The 27,928-nt window shown below is 37.8% G+C and overlaps 1 protein-coding gene across 1 annotated transcript; it reads left to right on the plus strand.

Annotated features, from left to right (window-relative positions):
• Window positions 1-17,477: 17,477 nt before the first annotated feature.
• On the plus strand, window positions 17,478-18,062 carry LOC141608249 (uncharacterized). Its single transcript, XM_074427611.1, has one exon. The coding sequence runs from the start codon at window positions 17,478-17,480 to the stop codon at window positions 18,060-18,062; it is 585 nt and encodes a 194-aa protein (XP_074283712.1).
• Window positions 18,063-27,928: the final 9,866 nt, after the last annotated feature.

The following is a 27,928-nucleotide window of genomic DNA, read 5'->3' on the forward strand; positions in this document are numbered from 1 at the left end:
TGGATGACAATGGATACTCACAAAATAAAAGCAAGAGAGTTTTATGTAGCGGCGATAAGGCCATGATGACGGTGAGGACCATTGTTAATGAGCTCATTTGTTAGAGTACATACAAATATTCACCAAGCAACGCATAGATAGATATATATATATATGGACTTGAATGAAAAATAGTTAGGTTAATTTCACAATTAACCCATGTACAAAAGAGTAGTTGATCAAAATGTCCATCTTAAATAAATTTGTGAATATCAAAATATCATCTGGACTTTAAATTTATCGTCTAATCGTGGCAATCAAATACTAACACTGCAATAAGTTAAGCAAACAAATCGATAAACATAACTCTAATTTCAAGGACCTGAGGTCGATCATCACCTTCCAAAACTAAAACCCTAAACAAAAATTCAAGGAAATCGACATGGACGTGTAAAACCCTAGTTAGATTCAGCAAGTAGAGCTCAATTTCTACAATAAAGAACAAGCAATTGAATTAGGATAGTTGATGGTGGAATTTACCTGTACTGAATAATCGGGGGGAAATTGAAGCACGACCAGAAGTTTTCCCTAAATCCGGCCCAATAATATCCATCATTATCATCGCCATAATCATTGCCATTGTTAGCAACGAGTTTAATTTCATAGGAGGAAATAGTTTCTGAAACCTGACAAAGAAAGATGATTAGGAGGAAAGCGAGTGGAAGACGTTATGATGAAGATGAAGAGAAAAGGTGGAAGTCGGCTTGGTTGAGGATAAAGAGAAGAAAAAGAAAGGGGGCAGAAAACTTGTGGAAGGGAGAGAAGTCGGGGGGGAGGAGAAATGGAGGTTATGGCCTTATTGGTTATAAAGACAACGGAAATTATTAGGCCACTTACTTAAATCCACTCAAGTCCAGTCCGTTAGCTTAAGTCCGCAGTAAAGTCAAGCAAAAAAACACTATTTATTAGGAATAGTAACATGCCTTACCATATTTTAGTAAGGTGTATAGATTTCTGGTAGAACTATTGGTCAATGTTTAATTGAGCTAATAGCTGGTTGGAAAACTATTTAAAGCCTTGATTGATTCAACAAAAGAGAAATGGGTGATGAAAGCGGGTGCCCTGTTAATATCCCAGAGGAGTTTCATCCCCCCCCCCCCCCCCTCCATGGGGTTACGTGGAGAGCCTAATCTCATTGAAGCGTTTCATGTCACTCCATTATGAAACTAAACATGGTGAAGATGACAAGCAAAATAACTATCAACGCGGAGCTTCTAAACAAGAAGACATAAGTCGATATGTTTTGCGTGAAGTTATTAGTAGAAAAGGTGTTCGCCATTATAACTTCGACTTGATCAAGGTATTTAAATGATTTTTTCACAAATGAGCTATCCACATTGTTCAGTCGATCTAACACCGATTTTTCATTTGGTATAAGCATTCAGATTATCATTGCTTGAAATTGTAATTGTATTAAGTTTTCGGGATCCTGTTTTGGCATTGGCGAACCTCGATTCGCATGGCCTCAAGTTTTACTTAAATTTGAATGACCCAAAAAATGTGTACAGCCTAAGTAATGTAATAGATCACGTTTGAACTTGGTCTTATGGGAATGAAATATAAGGCTAGTTGTTTAGTGGGCTTGGTCCCACAGTTTGTCTTATTTAGAAGCCCAAATTTACTGGCTTTAGACCTGATCAAGTGGCCCAAGCACGAAGGAGCAACCCGTCCCAAACCGTTTTTTTTATCGGGCTTGGGCTTTTGATATGGCCCAATAAAGCAGGTGGCCAAGCCTGTATGAAGCCCAATGTATATATGTGGCCGGGTATGGGCCAATCTTGTGACCCAATTTATGGTCCAGCTCGGCACAAAATATATTCAAAAAAAAAAATTAAAGATTACAATAATGCATATACAGTGAAGAATTAAGTGATGATATTAGACCTACCGGGAGGAATTAAGTTGAAATGAACTTTAAAGCATGAGTTAGTTTGGTTTTGAATCCTACTTTAAAAATATTCAAAAAATAAACTACACTTAAATTACAATTTGCAAATGTTAGTGTTAGAGCTTTCATTTCTTTTCTTGAATGATTACAAAACTTACTTGGAACACTTTTTTAGCATTGTATAGTGTCATGTGATTATTCAATTCACATACAATTGATTCATATTATGCATAAAAACAAAGGTTTGAGAGGGTGACACCCTTACTCACCAGTTGAGATACAAACATTGACCCAAAAATGACCTAGACCTAAAATAATCCGATCAGTTTGACCCCTAACAAACCCGAAAAAAACCTGAAATCCGAAACAACCCAAACTAACTCGAAAATATGACAGACCCGAACTAACCAGACCCGAATTATTCCCGACTGACTTGTTTGCCAGGTATAAATGTGGTCAGTGGTATCAGAGGCGATCCTAAGATTTTATTTAATGGGGTGCGTAAAATTTTCTAACAATAAAAATATCGAAATAAAATTTTGTATAGTTGGACAAAATGTATGATGATATGGTATGGGATAAAATTGTTCAATACAATCACGACAAATGTATGAGATAGTGGCACACTTACTTTTTTTTTTTTAAAAAAAAACCAACTTGGGTACTAATGTATAGCCAACAGCTCATTCGAGACAAGACTCTCAACATACATAGGGAGGCAAAAACTCCGTCCACCCTGGCTTCTGTCCCCTACCTGCCAAGGACTTGCTCGTGCAAATTCATGAGCGACCCGATTACAATCACGACGCACACAAGACCAAACACAAGACCAAAAAACAGTGCTAAAACTATGAAAATCATCAAACAGAAGATAAATTCCGCTTCTACCACGCTTCTGCAATTTCAAAGCATTGATAACCATCGAGCAATCACTCTCGATGATGACATGTTGATGTCCTCTACGGGCAGCCTCCTTAAGACCCACCTGAACCGCTAACGCCTCCGCTTAACTTGGATCCATCATCTCCCTCATCTGCTTCGTCAGTTCCCACACCACACACCCCACTTCATCTCTGCAAACATCCCCTATGTCAACACCAATTCCCTCCCTAACACTATCATCCACATTAATCTTCAGCCACCCCGTCCGCAGCCTGGACCACCTGTCACTCAGGAAACCTTCAACACTTCGAACTCTGCCTCTCTCATCTACGTCCCTCATCTCCCCAATAATCTCGTACACCCTCTTCACCACTCTATCCAGAAGGAATTCCTTGACTTCGAAAAGCTTCTTATTTCGTCTCTCCCACACCGCCCAACACCCTACAATGAACCGCACATACTCACATTCCTCCACCCACTCCCTCAACACTCCCTCCACCCACTCCGTCACCCGTTCAAACCCCACCACCTGAGAGACCTTGATATATGATTATTTTGCACCCTTTTCCCCCTTCATTTTCATACTTTTTGACTCCGTTTGAGTCGGTTTTACGCATCCTTGCTTGCATTTCTTGCCCCAATTCCCGCGACTATGGCATGGTACTCTCCCGGCAGGAATTGAGGTGGGAACGAGAGAAATGAAGCAAAGAAGGCGTGTTCATTAGAGCAAGTATGGAAGAAGGGAGAAAGAAAGCTGAGAAGCAAAAGGGATAAAACTTGATGTTCAATTTGATGAAGCTGGTGAGCCAATTGAAAAAAATTAGTGCTAAGTATACGAGTTACGTTGGTCTAATTAATGGGACACGCAAAAGTGTCGATTGATATTCCTACATGGAAGCACGTAGGTGAAGATCTTAAGCTGAAGATTTGGGAAGAGGTTTTGGTAAGAACTTCCTGCTTATGACATGTTGATTAACACATACATATATATAAACTGACTGTTAATAACCATTTGCTTTTTCTAGACAATTTTTAACGTTCCAGATACGAAGAAGAAGCAAGTTATCAGCATTGACAATACTACATGGACAAACTTTAAGTCAAAGTTGACTTCGTTGTATGTGTACAGAAAACCTCCTAAAAAAGAAAGTTGTCTGTTGAGATTGATCCGTCAAGGAAGTATCACTACATTACATCTGAGGTATGGAAAAGGTTTAAAGAGAAGCGTATGACCGCAAAATTTCAAGTGAGTAGTTAAGATTTAGTATATATTTTAATTTTTTAGTTAACAATATTATCATATTTGATAAGTAATTTTATTTTTTCAGGCTTTAAGTAAGAGTTCTGCAGAGAGACAATTGAAGAACAAATACCCCCACAGGATGTCTCATGGAGGATATAGGAACACAAAGCAGAATTTGAAAAAAAAAACTGAAAGAGAAAGAAAAAGACAAAGATGTTGAGGTCGACGACTCAGGGGAAAGTAGTGAATCCCCAACTACTTTAAAAACGAGGTGACTTATGGATAGAGGGAAGAGTAGACAAAGATGGGGATGTTTAAATTCTGAGACTAAAAAAAAAAATATAAGACCTTGTGAGTTTTTTTGTTTACAACTAATTTCTTTTTTTTTAAGGAAGGTTTGTAGCTAATTTCTTTTTTTTTCTGCTAAAAACGATATATATTTGCAGAAAATGGTGAATGAAATGGTCAAGAGTTGTGGATGATGATGTGATTAGTACGTAAATTAAGAAGATGATCACAATGAGATACGAGTATTTCATTTTATGTTATTGCTAGTACGTGGTTCTCTCTATCTAGATAGTGTCCATATTTATGAAACTAGTCATAGCAAAAAAGAAAATTATTATTATTTATCTTCCCAGATTCCCAACTAGACCTAGTAAATGGGTCAATCGGGTCAGATCGGTTCATTTCGAGTTACGATTCTATTTTGGGTTTGTTGGCTGGGTCTGTTTCGGGTCAAGTGGGTCGGGTTAGGTCATTTTCAGATCAATGATTAAGAGAAAAAAAGATATTTTCAAGTTTTTTTTGGGTCAATTAGAGTTATGTTTTGTCGGGTAATTTTCGGATCGGGTTGTTTCCGATCGGGTCATTTCTGGCCGGGTCTGTTACGGGTCATGAAAAGCTCGGGTCATTTTGGGTTTCAATTGTCATTCGGCTGCGACAGTTCAATTCAATTTTGGGTCTCGGGTAAGGTCAATCGAGTCGGGTTGATTTTACCAGGCCTATCCTTATGTCCTCCACGTGAATCCGTTGGTGATGTGACTTTCGGTCTTATATTGGGTTCATCATCCTTTACTAGGACACTTACATGACGTACAATCGGAGGTGATACCTAATTATGAAATCACCAAGCAACCAAATAACTTAAATAAGCGAATGCCTGAATTATGGCTGATTAGCCTATACAGTAAATAATATGCCAACCAATTCCTAAGATTATTGACTTCAGTAGTTGGTTTGATATTATACGATTAGATGTGTGTTCCTTTTTTCCAAGAATTATTGGGGTAGAGTTGTAGTTGGTGCCAATCTTAGTTAATCGCTTTTTCAACTACACAAACCTAGTATGTAAATTAAACTTATCTTAATTACAAATTATACAGTAAATATAGTGTCTCACATTGTAACGTTAACTTTTTCACTTGCTATATGCATATGTTAATGAATAGTCATATAATACGGAGTAAGATTTTGTATATGGGTTGGATCTACAATCCACCGTAACCAGTATAAATAATTATCTCATTTTATAAGCGGTTTATATTATTTTGTGATCCGAAAAATTTAGGCCTTCTGTTTTCAAACATGATCTAGGTAGAGATGGAATTATTAAATTTGCACATTACGTGTTATTTAAAAAATTAAAAAGGAAATGCAAGCTGAGATGCATGGACTTGCACAAACTGCCATAGTGGTAAGGGGAGCACCGGAAAAAATCTCAGTACATTATTTTTATATTAAAGAACATTTTAATATTTTGAATTTTTTTTCTCTAAACTAATGTCCTAGAAAGTAAAAAAATAATGACAAATTAATTGGTTTGATTTGATATTTTTTTCTAATAAATAATATTTAAGGTTGCTTTTTTTTTTTTTTCTCTAAAATGCAGTATATTTCATTATATTTACTTTGTAGTAATTGGTAACATCACTAAGTGTAAGTGGTTCAATGGTTAAGTGGTCACTATATTATCTTGAAGTCTAGAGTTCAAATCGTGCAAACCAAAAATATCTGGGCTGATGGGCAAATCCCAAATAATCAAAAGTTAGTTAACTAAAAAATTGCGTAACACAAGATTCGAACCTAGTAAGGCTCTGTTTGGCAAAATTACCTGAAAAGGTAGCTGAAACCTGAAAAGGTAGCTGAAAACTGAAAAGCTAACTGAAACCTGAAAAGGTAACTGATAAGGTAGCTTGAAATTAGGAGCTGATAAGGTAACTGATTATATAAAAACGCGTTTGGCAAACTAGCTGAAAAGGTAGCTGATTTTGGTAAAATGACGTAAAAGGATATGAAAATTATTTAATATTATTGAATAAAGGGGTAAAAAATGGAAAATAAGTCATTTCAGGTACCTGATTTCTCAAATGCTACCTGACGTAGCATTTCATTTCAGGTACCTTATTTGACAAAATAAGCTACTTGCCAAACACTTGCAAAAAAGTCAGATAGCTGAAATTTTGGTCAAATAAGCTACTTTGGTCAAATAAGCTACCTGAAGTGTCATGCCAAACGGAGCCTAACTCTAGGTTGTACAAACAAACCTCTACCAACTGCTCCACTGTAGCTTTCTGTATAATTATGATGGGCACGTGCCCACCCGGCCCCCTAGATCCGCCCCTGAGTGCCATTTATGTTTCAATCAAACCAAAAATAATGGGAATAACTAGTGTAGATTCCCGTGCTACAGCACGATATTTTTTAGTTTTGTTTTATAAAGAGATATTCTAATTAAATTAATTGCATAAATTAACTCTACCTTTACTGTTATAATATACAAATATAATCTTAGTAAAAAGTAGAAAATGAAAGTTTATTACCATCAAAAGACACTTTAAGTTAAGTTATTTTTGTCTTAAACCATTTTTACTTTACTACAAAAATTAACTCTATAATGCTATATCATTTCATAAAACTAATTTATGACATTAAATTACAATTAAGTGATGTAAAAAATGTAATATCTAATTAAAACGTGTATAAACCTTATAACAAAAGCAGGTAAAAATACTATATCACGCACTTAAAAAGACGATTTACGAATAATTAGACTAATTTTTAATTAAAAAACACATAATAATGGTTCATGTCCTTTAAAATATATACACCATATTTAGAGTATAACTGATGAAGGATAATGTAAGAAACAGATTTACGTAATTTAGGGTGTAAGTGATGACAATAATTATGTTAATGAAGTAAGCTTGCGTAATTTTAGAGTGTAACTGATGAAATATAATATCTATGGAAATGGAAATAATTGCATAATAAATTATGGATTTTAATGAAAAAGTCATAAATATGAATTTTAATTAAAAGATTAGAGTTTAATTATAAAAAAATATATTAATTGAAAATGTAATAATATAATGATTGATTTTTTTTTACTTGTTACCTTATTTAGTTAGATTCCTTTTGGAGGGAAAACTAAGAGAAGTTTTATTCTCTTAGTAGTAGGGGGATTAACAAAGAAGGAATTATAACCACCTAAATTTATACAAAAATATGTTCAATAATACATTTTTTTGTAGCTATTGAAGAAACCCCATAGCTTGAATTAGATAAAGCTTAATCAATGTGGTTGAATTTGCAACCTTTTAATGATATTATTGGCTTTCTTATTTCATGTATGCTATCCTAGGTATAAAACCATTGTTTTTATGCATAATATGTATCAAATTTATGTGAATTGAATAATCATATACGTATATGATACCCCACAATGCTAAAAATTAAAAGAGTTCCAAGTAAGTTGGGTCGTCGCATGCATGCAGGTGATTACACCCTTAATTAAGGAATCGTTTTTAGTCCTAATTATGCTAGTTCAATTTCAAGTAAGTTACCTCGTGAAATTGAAATTGAATTTCAAAGAGTTCGCAAACAGGATTTTGTTGGTAGATGGAATAATTGAATTTTCATATTTTGCTTTATGAAATAAATTATAAAGGGGAATTGAAGCTAAGATGCATGCATGGACTACTGTAAGAATAATGGGAATCAGCAAAGAAAGAAATATAACCATTTGAATATCTGAATAATTACATTCAATAATTATTGACGTTAGTTCAAGCCTAAAATGATAGAGTTTCGCCTTAATGGGAATCAACAAAGGAATTATAACCCTTCAATGCTCAAAAATAAAGTTCCAACTTAGGTCGATCATGTGATTATATTTCAATCAAATCCTAAAATGATACCAGGATGGAACAACCTTAAGGAGTCGATTTTCGTCCTTATGCTAGTTGATCTCAAGCTCGGAATTTTGAGCTCGGAGCTCGTCGAGCCTAAAAAATGACCCTCGAGCCGAGCCTTATTGAATTCGGGCGAGCACGGTCACTATCCTCCATCTAAAAAAATCATAAATTAATACACTAAAATGAATGCATATATATATATATATATATATATATATATATATATATATATATATAGAAATAGGATCTCGTGCGAACTGAAAGTTCGGTACGAACTTACGAACTAACTTCAAAACACAAATCTCTTTCAGCCCAATAACTAAACACAAGCCCAAACCCACAATAATTACTCACACTCCCATATTCTCTCTCCCTATTTCAACTCAGCACCACCCCGGCCCGACATCTAACACCGCCGGAACCCGACATCAACCTCGCCGGAGCACTATCCTCACTCTTCCTTCGCCGGAACTCCTACATCAACCTCGTCGTATCTAGGTTTCGCGCATCCTCACACTCCCAAATCGTCCTCTCATCCCCAATTGTTACCTGCTGCCTATTCAATCTCACGTAAACCCAATTACCCATAAGTCAAAGGTTAATTTCGCTTTGTCCATCATAATACTTTTCATTATATTTACTTTTTATGAATCTCATTGTTTTAATTAATTATGTATGTTTGATTATTGCTGAGTTCTTCTTTGTGAACTTTTCAGGTAGTCGCAGAAAAAAGTGCAAGCATCAGAAATCACAGAGCAAGACTCTCATTCTTCTGGTATAGAACTTGTCATCACATTACGAAATTGATCATTAAAACTGATTTTTTATGACTGAGTTGGGTTGTGACCCTGATTTCATTGCTTCCCATTCTGCGTTGTTTACTTATAGTCTAGAGACTCGAATGGTGCCTAGGCATCGTGTTTTGTTGATTTTGAAGGAAAAGTGTTTGTTAGATTACAACTTTTATACTGCCATCATTAAAACTGAGACTAAGTTCTTAAAGACTCTTGGATTTCAGGTTAGTAGATCTGTATAATTAAAAAACGACAAAAAAACGTTTTTGGTGGTTGGTTGTGTGGTGTTCAACGGGGAGCAATGTGGGTGTGGGTGATTTGGACAATTATATCAATGTTGATAATGTTCTGTTGGTTTGTCGGTTTCGGTGTACTAATTGGGAGGTGCATTAATTGCGCAGGTGTTTGTGAGATGATCGCTGGTAAATGTGCTTGTGGTGGTCGTTTGGGTGAGGTACTAGTTGTAGGGATGATTGGTCAGGTGGTGTCGCAGGTTATTGTGGCAGTGGATACACTAAATACTAGGCCAGGTGCACATGGTATTGCTACCGGATACAAAAGTCGATTTGTGTATCCGGTAGTAATACTGTGTGTATCCGGTACTAATACCTTGTGTATCTGAAGTAGTAATTAGGGTATTTTGGTGTTGAGGGTATTTTACTTTTATTGCTATTATTCATTTCTGTTCTGTTTAGCGTTCAATGTTTAGTTATGGACTTATATGCGCATAATGTCAAAGCCTTCAACAGCTACGGAGTAGTATTTAGGAGTATACTACCTATCATGACTCATGAGGCCGCTGTAACGAATTGTCACCATTGTGTAGATTTTTTAAAAATTATTGCAGTCATCTAATTTGACACGCAATCCCAATGCAGTAATATGATCCTCAAATTCTGATTGTTGAGAAGCATCACTTGTTGTTTTCTGCAAATTCCAAGGAATTCCATCAAGTGATAATCTCCTCAATGATGAATAGCCAATTCCAGTTCTTGGGATTTCGGCATCAGTTGGAACTTTAACCAAATTCCTAGGAATTCCATCAAGTGACAATCTTCTCAATGTTAAAACTCCGTTATTATTATGTGAAAGATCAATGCTCTTAGTTAAAATACTACTCCGTAGTAGATAATTTCCCAACATTTTTACTAGGCCAACAGTGTTGATCAATCAACCTAGTCTGAACTCCACCTCCAACTCCGTCAACCGGTTTCGAATTCTCCGAAAGACGACTTGTTGTCGAATTCTTTCCCTTCAACGGCTTGTTGTCGAATTCTTATGATATGGATATCACAAAAGTTATCACTAAACCAAGAGATAAGTGGGGCGTGGAAGGAAGTGGGAGCCATTGAAATTCGGTCTGCGAGCATTAGCTCATAAGGTTGACTTGGTATCTACTCATAAAAATTCTAACCATTGTGTCTATTAGTTCAAGGAATTCCTTCTTCTTTGAATCTTTTTCTGAAGGGGGATTGACATTGGAGTTGGACTTACATTTAAAGGTTCACGTCGCTCATTCCTGTAAAAATAGCTTCACTGCAAATGCACTGTCGCAGGAGGCTGTATCATTAAGCGAAATTCGGTACTGTAGAATAGTAGTGAGCATGACTGAAATTGTTTCTACTCTGTCACGGTATTGTATCAGCAGAATGTATTCAGTTAGGAGTTAACATCTACACTTTTTGAATTTCTGAATTTTCGATTTGTTTGTTTTCGGCCAGATTCTCCCAATGAGTATAAAAGGTCTAGCAGGAAGTGTAGCAACATTGGCGACTTTCCTCACATCCTGGGGGATCACTATGAGTGCTAACCAGATGCTCAGTTGGAGCAGCGGAGGTAATATTTCTTGGATGGATATAAATCCGCGGGATTATTAGCTTGTCCATGAGTCCTATGCTCATCCTCTCAGAGGTGATACACGCATCTTAGATCACTCATGGACCAAGCTAATAGCCCCGTGACATTAGCACTCGCCTATTTTTCAAAAGTTTGTCCCCATCCGAATTCAGAAAACTAAATAACAATATAAAATTTCCGTAACATTATATTGATAGTCCGTCTAAAATCTAAATAACTAAGATAGATATAGACGGAGTCTCACCACTACGGTTAAATACTCGGCATTAACTCAGTCTGAACCAGTTTTGATGTCAATTGCAGGGACCTTCGCCATTTACAGTCTTTTGTGCTTTTAGTGCCATATTTGTAGTAGTATGGCTTCCTGAGACAAAAGGAAGGACTCTTGAGGAAATTCAAACATATTTCAGGTGAAGCTAAATGCAAATTGGTCGATAACTACGGAGTATTTAATACCAAATTCATGATATTTTTTGTGTACTTGTGTATCATGGGATATTCTTTATGTTGTATGAGTATATATAACAGATTCTGAATTTGTCCCAAGATTGAGAAACTGAAGGGATGATAAGACCATACCATCTTCTTAACAGTTCAATATAGAGTATCTATTTTACAATGAGCAACGTTATCGATGCTGCTATATGTGGTGTGGATGATGCTGGGCTGGGATTTGTTTGCAGGGATGATACAGGGAGGGTCGTTCTTGCGGGTGCAAGCGAGTTATGGCACGATGGTCACCTATGGTGGTGGCAGCTATGGCAGTGGTTCGTTGGTTTGAAAATGACGAGCGATGCAGGTTTCAGGCATGTTATTTTGGAGGGTGATAATCACCAGGTTATGCAGGCCCTTACTAAACTGAGCATTGTGCGTAGTCCAATCGGTCGAATTTGTTTTGTTGATGCTCGTCTAAGTAGTTTTTCTACTAGCTTTCGCAAGCATGTAAGGCGGGGGCTAATACAGTAGCACATTGTATGGCTTGATATTGTATGTCGGCGTGTGAGGAGATTGTGTTGACCTCAAATTCTACGCAAGCCATATTGGACTTGGCGGAGTTTGATTTAATATAGCTTACCCCTCTCATGTGTTTAAAAAAAAAATGTACCTCTACAAAATTCACATGCTATGTACGTAAGAAATGGGTTGGCATATATGTGAAGTACATTAAAACCATACAAAATAACGATAAAAAAATAGCTCAGTGAATTGAGCTAGATATTGACGGTCATGGGCTAAAGAAAGTGATTATGGGCATTTATCATTTTTGGTTAATTTTGCAAAAAAAATAAACTAAGTATTTGGGTTTGAGTGAATTGAGCTAGATGTTGATGTACATATGCTTAAATGACATTGAAATTACATATTCAGGTCTAAAGCGATTATATATAAGAAGTTTGTAAAATGGATTTTTTTTTAAAAACGGATATTTAAGTAACTATTTAGTTAGGTAAATACATCCATTTAAGTTGCTAGATACATACCTCTAACTAGCTAAATATACTCCTTTAATTTTTTAGATACATACGTCTGCTTGCTATATACATTCGTTTAAGTTGCTAGATACATATCTCTAGGCTCTAGCTAGGTAGATACACTTCTTTAAATGACTAGATACATACCTCTACATTGTTAAATACATTCTTTTAAATTGCTAGATATACCTCTAACTAGCTATATACGTTCCTTTACGTGATCGACTAGATACATACATTTACTAGCTAGGAACCTAGGATACCCGTCTCCATATTACGATTCTATTCCCCCTCGGAAAGCATTCACCGTATCTTATTAGAGTTTAGTTTTTGTTTCCACCCTCGTTCCGATAATAAGGAAAATGGTTTAGGGTTGGATTAGATGGATCGGCGTAGCGGGACGCCTAATCCAACCCTAACCCTTTTCCGTCCTAAATTTAGGATACCCGTCTCCCTATTATGATCCAAATCCCCATCGGAACGATTTGACCCTATCTTTTTGGGGTTTAGTTTTTATTTCCACATTAAGTTCCTAAATGCACTCATTTAAGTGTCTAGATACACTCGTTTAAATTGCTAGATACATATATTTAGCTAGCTAGATACACTCGTTTAAGTTGCTAGATACATACATTTAGCTAGCTAGATACACTCCTTAAATTTTTTTAGATACATACCTCTAGCTTGCTAAATACATTCTTTAAATTTCTATATACATATCTCTAGATAGCTAGATACACTCTTCTAAATTTTTAGATACATACCTCTAATTTGTTAGATACATTCCTTTAAGTTGTTAGATACATACCTCTAACTAGCTAGATACACTTCTTTAAGTGGCTATGGTACATACCTTTACTATCTAAGAACCTAAGATACACGTCCCCCCTATTATGAACTTAGTTAAGTAAAATACATATAACCACAAAAGATTATTGATGTTGATTATACAAACTCCTGTAAAACCCAAGCATCCTTTTCCTCTGTTAATATTTCCCCAATTACCCAAGAAATCCATTTTCACCCCAAAAAAACCTCACATCTTGTGATGATGTGATTCAGAACCAGACAATTTTTAGGAAGAGAGTGGGTCCTCACCCAAACACAAACACAAAAGACAGTTTCCAGATCACCCGAAATGAAAATATTAACCAATCAATAATTATTTGCAAGTCGATCTGATTTAGAACCTGACAATCTTTAGGAATAATATGCTTCTGCAGCAACATTTTTGATAAAATTCAGTCCCAAAACAAGAATATATCTTCAGTCCTAAAACAATACCGAGTAAATCGGGTTTGAAATTCTGCAATACGGGGTAGCTTCTAGTGGTATACTACTATAAGCAGCTAAATATTGTTATTTTATCTAGCTAGATACACCTGGGTGACCGGCAGCGTTGAAAGGCAGGATCATTGCCGGCGCAAAAGCTAAGGAAATGCCGGAGAGGCGACGGTGATTAATGCGCAGGATCGGAGATGAGAAAAGAGGAAGGAGACACGCGTCTGGACGGAAAATGGAGGCAGCGGTGGTCGTCAGATTATCGCCGGCAGGAGCTGGGGTAGAGTCGATGAGGCGGCTGTCCTGGCGGCGTTGGAGGTGACCGTTGGTGAAGTAGTTCGTGGTGGGTGTGTAGTGGCATCATGTGCGATTTTGTCATTTTGTCATTGTGGAAATGTGTAATTTAATTTTGTATATTAGTTCGTACGGTTCGCACCGTACTTTAGTTCGCACCTGACCCCGACCCTATATATATATATATATATATATATATATATATATATATATATATATATATATATATATATATATATATATATATATATATATATATATATAAGTCGAGATCCGGTGAGAACCATGAGAACCACTTAACAACCCTTGAATCTAATAATACACAGGCTGAGATTAACTCAACCAAAGCCCAAACTTTTTCGCGCGTCCCACCCAAACCCAACTAATCTTATTCATTTTCTAATTTTGCTTTCTCTCTCTTCTTCAACTCATCTCGTCGACTATGAAAACCTTCCGCCATCACCTATTTGATAATCAAACTTTAACTTTCTCTACAATCGAACGATAAATTATTCGACAATCAACCTTTCGACGCTGCTTCAATCAATGACGCCTTTAAATTCGAGGTAAAATTTCGATCTTTATGATTATTTGTTGTGAAATTAGTTGATTTAGTCGATTAAATTAGATTGTTCATGAAATTAGGGATTGATTAACCAATTAGAATTCTGAATTGAACAATTATGCTTCTGAATTTAGGATTTCGTCAATTAAATTGGGGAAACTGAGAAATTAGGGTTAGGGGATTTGAGAAATTTGTTGAAACCATGAAATTAGGGTTTGATTCGTCTCTTAAGTTTCTGGATTGATAAATCATGCTTCTGAATTTAGGGTTTCATGAATTAAATTGGGGAAACTGGGAAATTAGGGTTGGAGACCGTTTATGTGCATCAAAATCTTGTTTATGTGCATCCAAAATCCTGTTTATGTGCATCAAAATGTGATTTTGTGAATCAAATTGGCTTAATTGAGAGATTAGGATTTCATGAATTAAATTGGGGAAACTGCGAAATTAGGGTTGGAGACCGTTTATGTGCATCAAAATCTTGTTTATGTGCATCCAAAATCCTGTTTATGTGCATCAAATTCCTGTTTAGGTGCATCAAAATGTGATTTTGTGAATCAAATTGGCTTAATTGAGAAATTAGGATTTCATGAATTAAATTGGGGAAACTGCGAAATTACGGTTGGAGACCGTTTATGTGCATCAAAATCTTGTTTATGTGAATCCAAATTCCTGTTTATATGCATCAAATTCCTGTTTACGTGCATCAAAATGTGATTTTGTGAATCAAATTGGCCTAATTGAGAAATTAGGGTTTCATGAATTAAATTGGGGAAACTGAGAAATTAGGGTTGGAGACCGTTTATGTGCATCAAAATCTTGTTTATGTGCATCCAAATTCCTGTTTATATGCATCAAATTCCTGTTTAGATGCATCAAAATGTGATTTTGTAAATCAAATTGGCTTAATTGAGAAATTAGGGTTGGAGAAATTGTGAAATTGAATACATTTGTTAAAATCAGGGACTCAATTTCATGAATTTTACTGTTGTATTGTTGCTTATTTAATTTTTGACATTTCTTGTTGCATCAATAATGACAAAGACAACTCCTCAATACTATCACAAACTTCTTCAAATGTCATTACAAACGAAGGAGCGAATGTTGAAGCTAATGCATGTCAGCCTATATTAGAAATATCTGCAATAGCAGTTGAACATGATGTTCCTGAAGTTGTGACTTTCGAATTTGTTGAAGGTACAATTCTATTCATCCTGGTAGTTACTTGATGTTTTCAGCTTTTTAAAGGTACATTTCATATGCTTTTGTATCCCTCACCTTTCTTACTTTAATTGCACCACATATGCAGATATCATAGTAGAAGAGGCGGAGAGGACGAGGAGGCGTGAAAGGTTCTTCAAGCAACACGAATCGGGTTTTTGAGTGTCTCAACCATCTTAAGCCTGTTATTGGTATGCTATTCGATAAGCTTGAACTAGGTGTTGAGTTTTATGAAGCATATGCAAAAGAATGTGGGTTTGTGACTAGATTAAGCTCACAAAAGTCTAAAAATGGTGTCGTTACGCATAAAAAAAGTTGTGTGTAATAAGGTTGGAGTATGTGAAGCGAAAAGGAAAAATCACAAGAGGCAAAGGACTAGGATAGAATGTCCTTCTTGTATTAAATTTAAGCGAATTTTGGATGAAGGTCCTGATATGGGTAAATACCAAATATATGATTTTCATGAAGGCCATAATAATATGCCACAAACACCATCAACAATGGTACATTTGACACAAACGAGAGAGTTGAATGTAGTTCACAAAAAAATGATAATTGACAACTCCAAAAATAACATAGGTCCAGTTAAGTCGTATAGGTTATTCAAGGAGTATGTTAGAGGTTATAGGAATGTGGGTGCGTCATTGGAAGACTTTAAGAACTTTTCTAGAGATATCAAAAATTATTTATCAGAGGGGGATGCTCAAATGCTTATTGAGCATTTTATGAAGATAAAACACATGTGTCCATCTTTTTATTTTGATTTTGAGGTAGACGAGATAGGTCGATTGTCACATGTGTTTTGGGCTGACCCTATTAGTATTAAAAACTATTTGCTATTCGGGGACATGACCTCTTTTGATACGACCTTTAGAAAAAACAAGTATAGGATGATATTTGGTCCTTTTACAGAGGTGGATAATCATAAGAGATGCGTGACCTTTGGGGCTGGACTTATTATAAATGAGAGTAAGGAGTCCTTTGCTTGGCTATTTACGAAATTCGTAGAGGCTATGGGGGGTCGTCATCCAGTTTGTATGATAACTGATGAAGATGCGGGGATAGAAGAAGGAATGAAATTAGCCTGGAAAGACAATGTGCAACACAGATATTGCATGTGGCACATACTAAAAAAGTTGCCTAAGAAAGTAGGGCCTGTAATATGTAAAGATACTGAGTTCCTGAAGAAGATAAACCGATGTGTTTGGAGCGAAGATGTGGAGCCGCCTGAATTTGAGGAAAGGTGGACAACAGTAGTTGAATCTCATGGGTTGTCGGATAACGAGTGACTTAAGGAGAAGTACAACATCAGAAATATGTGGGATCCAGCTTACTTTCGTGATCTGTTTTTAGGAGGCTTGATGAGAACGACCTCCAAGGTCAGAGTCAGAAAACCACTTTTTCAGCAACTTCACTAATCCTAATTTAACCCTAGTTGAGTTTTGGATGAGATTTGAGAGTGCAATGGATGCTCAAAGATGGACTCATTCGAAACTTGTTGCACAATAAAAAAACTCCTTCCCCTAGTTGTCGACTCCATTAGCCCTAGAAAAGCATGCATCATAAATCTACACTCCAACAATTTTCGGCGAGTTTCAAAAGGAAGTCGAAGCAGCTTGCTATTCATGTGGTGTTGGGGATAAAGAAAAAGATAAAACCTATCCAATTCTATACACAGATATCATAGATCAAGTTCGAAATAAAACGTATAAGGTTGGTTTTAAGAAGGATGATGTTTCAGTGGTATGCACTTGCAAGATAAGTTTGAAAGACATGGAATACTCTGTCGACATGCTCTGTGTGTCTTTAAAGATCGGGGAATTCACGAAGTTCCAAGTGACTACCTGCTTAGTCATTGGAGCAAACTAGCAACCTGCCAGCCAATCGTCGGCCCTAATGGCCATTTGCTTGCTGATTGTACATCAATGGATGTACAGAAAAACAAAGTTGGCGAGTTATGGTCAGAGTTGTTTACTTGTGTGGCACTTGTTGAACAGAGTCCTGGACATTGTGATAAGTTGCTTGGGATTTTGCGTGAGTTCAAGGAAAGGGTAAAAATTACCCCTAATGAAAGTGAAAATACTGGTATTGCAAAGGTAAAGGACAAGAATGCTGAAATTGGGATGCTTTTAGGAACAAACATTCCTAGTGAGATTACGGTTTTGCCTCCAAGGCAGTGCAAAAACAAAGGCTCGGGAAAATGGCTGATCTCACAAAGAGAACGAGCTGGGGAAGTGAACAAGAAAGCGCTAAGAAAATGCAGGGACTGTGGGGAGATGGCGAACCACGACAGTAGGAATTGTGACCGAAGGACAACCGACAATGAGTAGAGTAATTTTTTATTTTACCTTATTGAAAAATTCGGGAATTTTATTTTATTTGATAGATATTGGACATTTGCCTTATTGAATAATTCGGGACTTTTTATTTTATTTGATAGATGTTGGACTTTTTTTCTTAAAACGAATGAATGTAACAATTAAAGAATGTAAAGCCTGAGTGTTCCTGTCACCATTATTTCGTGCACATACAACGGTATTTCATGCACATACACATGTATTTCATGCACTAAGAACGTTATTTCACGCACACATTATGCGAGTATCAAAAAACCTTACGACGATTAATTTGATCTACCACTACATCCTTCTTTGCTACCACATCCCCAACCGTCAAAGTTAATAATAAAATTCCAAAATCTAAATTAAAATGCAACATTTTAAAAGTTCACTTGAGATTACTTTAAGATTTGACCTTGGACACATGAGTTACATATTTCATGCATGCACACTGTTATTTCATGCATGTGGAACAGTTTTTAATGCATTTACGATGTTTTCAGATTTCATTACAGCCTTTTCGTTGTCCAATTTTGAAAATTGTCTCTCGTTTTCGTTGCCTCGTGACATGTTTGTTATCCAATTTTGAAAATTATCTCTCGTTTTCGTTACCTCGTGACATGTTCGTTTTCCAATTTCGAAAATTGTCTCTCGTTTTCGTTGCCTCGTGACATGCTCGTTATCCACTTTTGAAAATTATCTCTCGTTTTCGTTGCCTCGTGACATGTTCGTTATCCAATTTTGAAAATTGTTTCTCGTTTTCGTTGCCCCGTGACATGTTTTTAGAATTAGTCCAGAAACATGACTTCATGTCTTACATGCCTTACATATTCCAAAATCTAATATGTACTCTCAAGACTTAGTGTACTACATATTCCAGAATAAACTCCACAAGAATCTAATATTCCAGAGTCTACTCCCTTTGTACATCCCTCGACTCAAGGAATCAGATCAAAAAATGGCAATGTTTGGAATTTTGGATTAGGTCATCTGCCACTCCCTTTGCACATCCCTCGACTCAAGTGTTTAGAAAATATCACCTAGTGATAATCCTACAAAAAAAGGGGGGGGGGGGGGGGAATACTGTTACGTAAAAGTCACTCCGAGACAGAATCTAATGAAAAGAAGATTAAAATTAGGCAAAATTTAAATTAGGCATTCAAGGTTCTTTATATTTACCTTTCTCTTGTTTCGCTTCCATTTGATGAGACGTGCAATCATACTCGTACCATATTCATCCAAATCCTACGTAAAAAAATTATTTGACAACAAATATTGAAATGCTTGAAATAAAATATACTGAATAATGTTTACAAAAGTTTGTTGAAAAATTTATACCTCGTAAGAACGCTCATCACTCCATGATGCTTGATCACACAAATTTTCTAGCCACTTTAACAAATAAACTCCACAAGAATACCCATTCTTTTGTTAAGGCACTTGCACAACCTCCCATTGAAAAGTCTTGATCTCCAACAACCTTGTGTATCTTGGAGAGTCTCTTGCGATGATCTCAAAAGCAGGCAGGAGCTATACAAAAACAAGACAGTGAGTGATTGTGATTGTGGTATAAGGCTATTTAATGCACATGCAAGGGTATGTTATGCACATAGAAGGGTATTTCATGCACATAAACATCACCAACAGTATTCTCATTTGACAATGCATTTTGGGCAGTCAAAAACTGTTGAGCAGCCTTCCGGATATAATAAGTGAGGGGTAACATGTTTTTGTGCAAAAAATAATAAATCATACATGTTCAACTAAAAATTTTTGCCTGACTTCACGGCGCCTGGCCAGGTTGGAGTCGAGTATGAAGTTCATCCTTTTCCCAAAGTCAACAACGCATGCAAACCAATGTGATTTCTCCACACAATAAGGAAAGAAAGCCTGAAATATTACAAACTAGTCAAGTAGGATTTATCGACTTCAAATGGAAAAAAATGCATTGGAAAAAAATTGCATGGGAAAAAAAAGTAAGAGAATATTTATTTACCAGTTGGGTTGTGTTTAGATTGAGGGGCAAGTAGTCAAGTAGGACGTATTGACTTCGAAACCCCTTTTTACCGACAACTCCCTGAAATTTGAGAACATTTGTCAAAATTCTTTGTCATTTCAAAAACCAAAAACAAGCATTTGACACAATAAGGAATATGAATACCTTTATGATTGTCGGAAAATACACAACACTTGGGTTTTCGATTGTAGTACGAATACCAACAGCATCAATAACCATATCCATTACCCAATTTCCTGGTAGCAAGGTTTGCAGCGCGTCTTGGGTAACTTGCAACTAATCGGTTTCTACAACGACCTCACTAATGATGCACATGTTGCAATTAGATTAGAAAACACGGAACAACAGAGAGTGGACAAAAACTGAAGTTTTTAAAAAGCTGTATGGTCAGTTAGAACTTACTCCTTGTTCTTCTTATTATTCCGAATATAATTGATCAAGTGTAGTGCATCTGTATATGATAAATCATCATGTGGCACTTGATTACTGAGAAAATGGGAAAATAAAAGCTCCTTTATTAACATGGAAAAACGGAAAAACGGAAAACAAAGCTACTTAAGATTTCGCATTACCGAATCTGAACGCCATTCTTGTAAGCCTTTGCTGCAGCCGTAACTTGAAGTTTATAAGAGTTGTATCGCCAAGTTATAATTTCATTGCAAACCCTCACAACATAACGTTTAACATCAACTCTCTGAACAATAACAACAAAAGAAATCAACATCAGTGACTTCATATTTAATGCACATACAAGGAAAAGTTGAATTAAATAATACAGACTTACTCCCTTTACGATCCACCTTTGAACCTAAGTGTCCCTTAGCCCCGTTGTACATCTCCATATGACTCATGAGGTAGATTCCAGTATCATGCTCGACATCAACGGCAACGTGCGGAATATACAACTTAGGAATCAAAAGCCATGAAGACACCAAGTTTGGAATCTTACTTGAAAGCGTACCCAACAAGTTCTTCTGATAAAGGTAAAACAATGACAAGTAAATAATCTCTCACAAAAATTAGACGAAAATCAGGCACTTTATTGCAAAAAGATTTGAAGATATACCACAGGTCTAACATGGCGATAATAGTCAGTTGGCGGAGGCATCAAGTGCATCACTTCTAACAGCTTCTTACTAACATGGTAATAGAAGACAAATGGCAAGGGTGTAACAATAGGAATGAAAACCTGTACGACATTGAAAACAAAGACAATAATGAAAAGAAAGACACTTAGTTGAGAACAACCATGGAAATTTGAAAATCTTGAAGGACTTACCAACTCCACGTCTGCAAATTTGACATCCAATGAGTCAATCTGTTCATTAAATTAGGTGACCCGTATTAGAGAATTAAAACTTGTAATAATTGGACACTTATTTGATGCATGTTCAGTGTTGTTTAATGCACCTAGATTGGTATTTCGTGCATCTACAAGATTATTTCATGCATTCGAAAGTCTAATGCAGCCCAAGGTTGAGAACAACCATAAAACACTTACGTCAGTTGTCTCTGTGATAAATAGACGGCAAGGGCATTTACGATTTATGAATTCGTTGCCCTCATTCAAATAATCACACCACACAGAAATGACATCTGTATGAACTCGACGATCAAGAAGCAAACTCTTCATATGACTTCGTGTAAGAGTCTTGCCCGCACAGATAAATAAAACCTCCCTATACAGTTATGATAACATGAAACTTAGTGTTATACAAAGAAAATGTAATACATATATATATGCCGAATAAGATTAAAATGTAGGAGAGTGATACATACTCTTCATCTAAGTCCTCTGAAAATGCATAGTCTCCTACCAGTTTTTCCGATTGACTCAAGTCACGAACCATGTCCACGTTTCTGATAAAGTAAGGTGACCGGTAAACATTCGCTACCTCAACACACCTCTTAGGGAGCACCCTTCTACCAGCCACCTGCCTCTCAATGGCATAATCTGAGGGGGCAGTTGGAGAAGAGGGCTCAATTGGCGATTTATCCAACGATACTTGAGAGGAGATAACTACAGGCGATGGTTGGGATGGTTGGGATGAGATCAGAATTGGCGATATTGGCGATAAAGGACGAACTACTGGAACAGACGTCGTAGTTGTTGTGCTTGAATGAGGAACACTTGAAGCAGCCTGCAACCTGGACTCAAGGAACTCTTGAGAGTTATATGGTGCATCATCACCACTAAAAAGGCTGAAAGACGGTGTGGACATGGCCCACCTGCAGGTCCTGTTCGATCTGCGGACATACAACAGTCTTTTTGAAAGCCACGCTCGGCGGCGTAAAGGTGCTTTCGACCAGATCGTTTTAGATCGGTCGGTTTCATCTCGGTAAGGGTCTCGAAACGATTAGATATGTTCGGAGTCGCCACCAAGCATTTGTGGGATGCCTGGAACCCGTTCGAATTCCACTTTATACCTCGGTCAAATCGAAGCACAAAGCAGCGTTTGACATAGGTACTAAAGATAAGGAAATCGTCCCTCTTTAGCATCCTATCTCTAGAATGACTCTCGTACGCCCTGGATAAGGTCGTCCACTATCCAAAGTTTCTGAGTAAGAGGTGAAGGTACGTATTGGGAAGCCCTTTAATCAGACACCCAATCCCGCCCGCGTTTAGCGGCCTCTACTGATCGATCTTGGTTGGTTGAATGCAAAAGTTGATAAAACGGTTTAAATGCATGAATGCGCATCCAATAATTTAAACCTAACATGTGAGAGCTTTCTAAGTCGGTTGATTTAATCCAAGTATCAAGTATAAGATGTCGAGTTGGATTAATGGTTGATTTGCATGCAAGACGGAAATTAAACATCCATTTACCGTATTAGGTTTAGGGTGCATAACATGATCCATTTGTCTTAGTAAGGCATTTTGCAAATATGGTTTGAACAGTCGCCTGATCCGTCCTATATCGGAGTTAATCGGAGTCGGGATCGTCCTAGACTGATGCTGGAAGGGAACAGGCCCTGTACCAGACGGCTATATGAGGCGCGAGCCAGCCGGCGGTGTAAGGGGCCTCACTCTGGTTTTGAAAATGAGAAATGAAGAGCCTGTTTAGGCGCGGGTTAGCCCACGGTTTATGTGACGTGTTCTGACCTTTTAGGAAACGTTATAAAACGTGTTGAAAATGGGTATTTGAACCTGGTTTTATTTGAAAAGGTCGTTTAGACCGCATTTGTTGATTTGAAGAACTAGACTCGAATAATCATCATTATTTGATAATATTCGGTGTCGGGTTCGATTTGACAAACTTGACATGAATAGTTTTGAAAAATGATTATGGACTAATTGTTTTAAGTCCATTTGCATGTAGTTAGTCGGTACTCATCATCGTACCCGGGTTAAAATCCGGCATGGTATGTAGAACCAAGGATGACTTTGTGTTGGTGACTAATATATTTGTTTGAAAATGTAAAGAAATGAAATAAAAGGCTTTAAAATACCTTCTGAATGTCATTAACCAAATATTATCACCGAAACGCGGATTTAACCGTCATGGTATGAGGATCCAAGGGTGAAAAATGCTTTATGGTTAAAACATGTGAAATGAAACAAAAGGGTTTTGAAAATACTTGAAATGGTAAAAACCGATTACAAATATGAAAAATGGATTAAGGGAAATAACGAGAAGAAACACGGTTGATCTCTGGTCTGAATACCCCATTTAGGCGCGGCCAGTTGGCGACCTAAGGGGCTTCTGCCTCAGACCAAAAATCAGTTTTGGCTCGTTTATTCCATGTTTTGGTTCATGTTATGCATGTTTTAGCATGTTAGAGTCATGAAACCAATGAAAACATAATGAAAGAGGATTTTTACACTCTCATACTTACATGTTTGGTTATGGTGAGTGACCGACGTAAGTGTAATAGCTCGTTTGATCGGAAAAAACTCGGTTTAAAACCGTTTTGGTAAGTAAAAGAGTGTTTTAAAAGTTTAGTGATGGTGTAGTGGTCGAAATGGTCGGTCAAGTGGTTTAATGCACGATGACGGTACCAAACAATGTGTAAGGCTCGTGTTTACGATCGGTAGGTCGTAAATACGCGTCGGGTTGTGACTTAAGAAGTCGAGTCGAGAATTTTAAGGTAGAAAAGAGGGGGCGGACACTCGCGTAAGTCTCAAATGAGTGGCATTTGAGGGGTATTTATAGGAGAATGAGTGGTTGTGTGAGTTTTGAGCGACGTGGCCACCTGGGCTGCTCAAAGAGGCGCGAGCCACGTCGCGGGTCTTCGAGCTGTGTTGTCACTTTCACAACAAACGCAATCATGATTTGTTCTATCCTAGGTTTTGTAGTCACATGTTTGGTACTTGACCATTCATGAATCCGGGAAAACTTAAGGTAGAAGGTTTGAAATGTTTGTTTTTTGTGGTTGACTCGGTTTGACTCGTTGTTGAAGTCGGGATTTGAATTTTTGAGTCGGTTTTTGGTCCGGTGTCGGTTTTGACTCTAGTTAGTGTCATTGTAACCCCGTCGCCGTGCATTAAACACTCCAGGTATTTTTGAAATGTTTTTAAATGTTTTATTTTCGAAATCGTTTTAAGTTTTCCGACGTAAAGTTGTACACAAACTGTCGATCAAACGCCGCGATTCCAGAACATGTTGTAGTCCGATAATCATCGGGTGTTTGTTGGAGTCTCAGCAGATACCGGGTATCTACAGAGTCCCCACTTTGACTGAGGCTTAGACAGGGCGAAAGTCAAAGTAGAGCCCCCAGGTCAATCGAAGATTACAACCTGGAGACCCAAGCGACGTCGAGGCGTCTCGAAAGGATTCGGGCCAAGGACCTGCCGTCGGGAAGGGGGACGCCAAGGCGACTCGAGGGTACGAGTCAAGGACCTGTCGTCGAGAACAGTTTAGAGTCTGTCGACTGTCCGTGCGGGTCATTTAAAGTTCGTTAGACTACGTACAAAGGCTCGCCAGCCATAGGAAGGAGTCATACCTGAGGCATCTTCGGATACGTCCTTGGTTGTTTACGGACAAAGGCTCGCCAGTTGTTGTAAGGAAATGTACCCGAGGCATCTTCGGGATGTGTCCTTGAAAGGTTGCAGACAAAGGCTCGCCAGCCATGATAAGGAAATGTACCCGAGGCATCTTCGCGATCTGTCCTTAAATGTTTGCGGACAAAGGCTCGCCAGCCAATGATAAGGAAATGTACCCGAGGCATCTTCGGGATCTGTCCTTGATTGTTTGCGGACAAAGGCTCGCCAGCCAATGATAAGGAAATATACCCGAGGCATCTTCGGGATCTGTCCTTGAATGTTTGCAGACAAAGGCTCGCCAGCCAATGATACGGTCGGTTAATGGACCATGGGGATAGCCGCGTCAAATGGGCTTGTTTTGAAAGTAGCGAACTCGTGATGTCGCTGGGGAAATAGTGAGTATGGATTCTCACTATCACTGTTTTTGGAATGAGTGGGTTCCGCGAGGAAGCCCCCTGCTGCTATTTGAAAGAATAGTGAATTTGGCATCTTCACCATTCGTCGTTCTTCTTTGCGCTTGAAGTGGCGGTTTTGATCGCCGTTTGTTTTAATTTTGAAGGAAAATAGCAAATTTTGAGTTTGCTATTGCGTTTGAAGTGACGGTTTATATGCCGCCGTTGACATTTGATGGAAATAGTGAATTTGGAATCTTCACTATTAATTGAAGTGACGGTTTATGTGCCGCCGTTGACATTTGATGGAAATAGTGGAATTCAAATTCAATGGTATTATTTTGAAAATGACGGTTTTACGTCGTCTAAAATTTGGAGAAACAACGATTTTTGAGTTTTCGCTATTATTCTTGAAATTTTGAAGGAAAATGGTGAATTTTGATTTCATCATTATTTTTGAAATTGGCGGTTTTGATCGCCGTTTGCTTGAAATTTCTCGAAAATAGTGAATTTAAATTTTCACTATTCGATTGGAGGGACGGTTTATGTGACGTCGCTTAAAGCTTCTGAAAATAGTGAATTTGAATTTTCACTATTTGTTTTTTGAGAAATATGATGACCTTTAATATCGTCAAATGGAAATTCGAAGTTTGTTATGTGGAAATTGGGCTAAAGCCCAAATTTCGCTGAAAAAGAAAGGGACGCCTGATTGAGGCGCGAGCCACCTGGCGAACCAAAGGGGCTTCCCTATTTTCTGTAAAAGACGCGAGGTCATGCCGCATATCATTCATAACTTCATCTTCTTTATTTCGACAAAACAAAGCGAAAAATCGCCATTGGAGGACCTTCTTGCTTGTTCGAGTTCTTGCCTTTATCAACAATGCCATCTCAAGGTAAGTATTTCCTCTTGAATCCATTCAAATTCGTTGATTTTTAGCTTGATTGAATTAGGGCGAATTTTGCCCTAAAAATCGAATTAGGCGTTTTTGATTGAGCCCATTTCGAGTGAAATTGATGCTTGCATTAGGTTAGAAACCTGTTTAGGAGTATAGGGGTGCTTTTAGTTTGCATTTTGGTCCCCGCTCCCGCTCCCTATGCTCGAAAAACGTGAGTGAGGCGAGAAACCGTCTCGTTTCACAATGCCAAGTTTATTTGCTTGGGTAGTGGGCCCACTAGGTTGCATTGTAGTTGGAAAAACCCGTATTTGCCATTTAAGGACCTTCGTTGGATGTTTGTGAGCAAAATTGGATTTTTGCCCTTTGCGACGGTCTTACATCTGACCGAATAAGCGCCTGTTTGGGCTTGAATCGAGTCAGTTTGCCTTGAAATGGACCTTATTGGTAGTTTAGGTCACCTTGAGGCGTGATAAAATCACGTTTGCCCTTTTGCGGTCGTTTTGAAATTTTGACCGGTTTGGGCTCAAATTAGCGTATGAATTGCCTTTTTGAACCGTAGAAGAATACCCCATTGTGTCGGGAATGTATTTTGGGTTGTTGGCGGACCTTGTAGGGGTCTTAAAATGCCGTTTTTGTGGTTTTGACTCGTCTTTTGCTTGAAAAGAAGGGCGAGTCGTTTTTGTGTTTTTTTTTTGTGAATGGTTTTGTTTGGTTGGACTTTGGGCGGGATTGCCTTTGTTTTTTGCATTGCAGGTTGCGTTTTTTTGTTTTTGGATTTATCCATTTCATGCCGTCGTAATGCCGAAATTCCGGCTGACGTTTTTTGTTGTTGCTTTTTGATCGCAGGGTATCGTCCGGGACCTATGGGGTCCGTCATTGAGGCTTTGGAGGAGGAAGTCGATTCTGGAGGGGCTGTAGCGGCCGAGGAGGCTGCCGTATTCGAGGCGGTGGTGGAGGATGCTTCCGTAGAGGAGGAGAGGCGGCTGATATGGCCAGCTTGTCCTTTTCGTTGTGGCTCATAGACGGGGTGGTGATGAGTGGGGTTCGATGATCGGAATGGTGCATCGCATCATGGTTCTGGGCCTCCTCATCATCCGAAGTCTGCAAGACACTGTCTTCTTTTTTGTCGTGGAGCAGGGGCGGGGGGTTATCGTCATGGTAACCTCCTCTGCTTTGGCTGTTGCTCCTCTGTTTCCCATGTTGCTCCCTTTCTTTTCTGATCAGAAGGGTAGGGAGTGCTTAGTTCGGTAGGTGGCGGATAGCCCCCAGTTCGTTGTCTTAGGCCAGTGTCTGTATGATAGATGTTTGTTTTAGGCCAGCGTCTGTATGATAGACGTTTGTTTTAGGCCAGGTACTGTATGATAGACGTTTGTTTTAGGCCAGTGTCTGTATGATAGACGTTTATTTTAGGCCAGTGTCTGTATGATAGACGTTTGTCGATGTATTTTGCGTAAGGCGATTTGTATATATGTGTTTTTGGATTGTGGTTTATTTTGTGATTTTGGCTTTTTTGTGTTGTGTTTCGGAGGAGCGATGTCGGCTGTTTGATTCTCCTTTTGCTTTGCACC

Source organism: Silene latifolia, chromosome 10 (assembly GCF_048544455.1).
Source record: "Silene latifolia isolate original U9 population chromosome 10, ASM4854445v1, whole genome shotgun sequence".
In the NCBI taxonomy this organism is placed as follows: Eukaryota; Viridiplantae; Streptophyta; class Magnoliopsida; order Caryophyllales; family Caryophyllaceae; genus Silene; species Silene latifolia.